The sequence below is a fragment of the Trypanosoma grayi genome (genome assembly GCF_000691245.1).
Source record: "Trypanosoma grayi strain ANR4 Tgr_1738_V1, whole genome shotgun sequence".
NCBI lineage: Eukaryota > Euglenozoa > Kinetoplastea > Trypanosomatida > Trypanosomatidae > Trypanosoma > Trypanosoma grayi.
Window position 1 is genome coordinate 1 of NW_008827356.1, and position 2,260 is coordinate 2,260.

General features: G+C 57.4%; 1 protein-coding gene across 1 annotated transcript; it reads right to left on the reverse strand.

The window, feature by feature from the left end:
- Positions 1–861: 861 nt before the first annotated feature.
- On the reverse strand, positions 862–1,971 carry DQ04_17381000 (hypothetical protein; the record flags this gene model as incomplete). Its single annotated transcript, XM_009317582.1, has 1 exon — positions 862–1,971. One exon carries the CDS (start codon positions 1,969–1,971, stop codon positions 862–864), a length of 1,110 nt encoding a protein of 369 aa, XP_009315857.1.
- Positions 1,972–2,260: the final 289 nt, after the last annotated feature.

A 2,260-nucleotide genomic window follows, 5' to 3' on the forward strand; every position in this document is an offset into this window, starting at 1 on the left:
CCCGAGACGCGCGGCGATTTCGGCTCGTTAATTTCTCGCCCCTGTGGCCTGGTGCCCCCCGCCACCTCATTCCGTTTCCAGCCCCTGCGCCGCCTGTTTCGTTTGTTTAGTTTGCTTCCGTGTCTCCGCGTTGGTCCGCCGTTCGTTTTTTCTTGCGCGCCGCCCCGCCCAACCCCACCCTTCTTCCACTTCGTGGGCACTGGCTCTTTTTTTTTTCCCATTTTAAAATAAATATATATATAAACGGGCTTTTTTTTTGGTTAAAGGTCTTCATTTCGGCATGCATTCGTGCTCATTTTTGTTTATTATTTCCCTCCGTGCTTTTGCTCATTTCGTTTGGCCTTATTCACAGCGCTGCGTTAGTCCCGCTTTTCTCAACAGACCGCAATTTCCCATGTTCCCTCTTGCCTTCTTGGTTTCCTTCTTCGGCATTCCGCCGCGCCGATGGTCCCCCTTGCCTCCTCCTCCCCCCTCCCGCTCGCAACCGGAAGGGCAAAAACGCCAAAGCCAGAGTATGAAATGAGACCGCAACATCAAGAAAATTGGCTGCGCGCAGCACTGAAGAATCAAGAAGGAAGAAAACAAAGAAGGAGAGTGATGAGAAGAACGCCGCAAAGCAAGAGCTCGGTCGCGCGAGGGCGCGTGTGAGTTTGCCTATGTGTGTGACGTCGCTTTTCTCACCGCATCCAGGCAGCCTTCTCTTGGTCCTAATTTTTTTTTTTTGCTTTAGAGGGGGCGTGGGGGTCTCTCCCTTTCATGCCCCTTCGCTTCCCACTGCCGGCGGCCGCTTTCGCTTCCACTCGCCCTATTTCCCTCTCTTCTCTCGCTGCTGTGCTGTGCCGGGTGGGCGTGGTGGCCTGCTTAGCGGCGCAACGCCTCCCACTTGCTGTCGTCGCGTGGTGCAGCCGGCGGCCGCTGTGGCCCACGGTTGCCTCGAACTGCGCCTTCACGCTGCCAACCGCCTTTGTGGCCGCTGCCTTCGCCTCCGTCCTCCTGTCCCGTGTTGGATGACTGTGGGGGAGGCGGCGGCGGCGGCTGCGTTACCGGCTCATCGCGCCAGTTCGCGAGGCCACCCGCGGAGAGCGGGCTCTGTCGTTTACTGTTGCGCGTGCCTGCGCCACCACGGCGCTCAAGGTCGTTGTCGCTGCGCCGGTTCTCACGCAGGTCCGGCTGGAACTCGGGCTGGACCACTGGCCCTTCACTGCGCCAGTTAGGGAACTCCGGCGGCCCGGTCGGACTTGGTGAGCCATCGGAGCCGCGAGTGGCGGTGCCTAACGTGTCGCGCGATAGCTCCGCTAGCAAGTGCAGGTCGTTCCTCGAGCCGAAGCCCGAGCGACCTCCTCCAATCTCGCGTTCGCCGCCCTGCGTGGAACCGAAGGCGTCGCGGGTGAGGTTAAGGTGCTGCATCCCACCGCTCTGCTGCTGCTGCTGCTGCTGGCCCGCGTTTTGCCGAGAGAGCCCGCTATGCCCGTGCAGCCGCTCAATCTGTTTTGCCGTGGCTAAGTCTACGTATAGCTTGCGCCCCTTAACCATAGTCTGATCCATCGTGAGGGCGATGGCAAGGGCCTGGGCCGTTTTGAATTCTACAAACGCAAAGCTTTTCCCATCTTGGCTAATGAGCCGCGATGTGACGACGCAATCCTCGTGGAAATTGCGAAGGAATTCCTCCTCAGTTGTTCCATTGCGCAGATTGCCAAAATGCGCAACGTATGGCGGCTGCAGAACGTCGGTGCCCTTTGAACGTGCCACCTGGGTGCTCGGGGCATCGCGGAAGCCGCCATTCTCAGCTAGTACGTTGTTGGCCACGCGGCTGAAATCCCTCTTAGCGATCTTCTCCGCCACCACCTGCTCCTGCGTCTTCTCCTGCGGGACCTCCACTGCCCAGTCTAAGTTGTCCTCTGGGATATAATCATCATTAAAGTCCACAATGTTGAGCGTCTTTCCGCGCCCTCCCTTTTTCTTAGCAGGCATCTTGATAGTCTCGCTCTCTCTTTGTGTGTGTGTGTGTGTGCGCTTTTTTTTTTCGTTTACTTTCCTCCTTAGTTTGACTGTTGTGGGGGTAATTCTCTTAATGGGAGCTATTGCTTCCGCTGCAGCGTCGGTGTGAAAGAAAGAAAGAGGAGGGGGAGGGAGAGAGAGGGGCACAGAAGAAGAAGGAGGAGGAAAGCGAAGTGAGCATACCCCACCGATACCGCCATGCAGGTGAAGCAGAGCACGTAAACATACACAAGGGGAAGATGAAACGCACACACACACACAC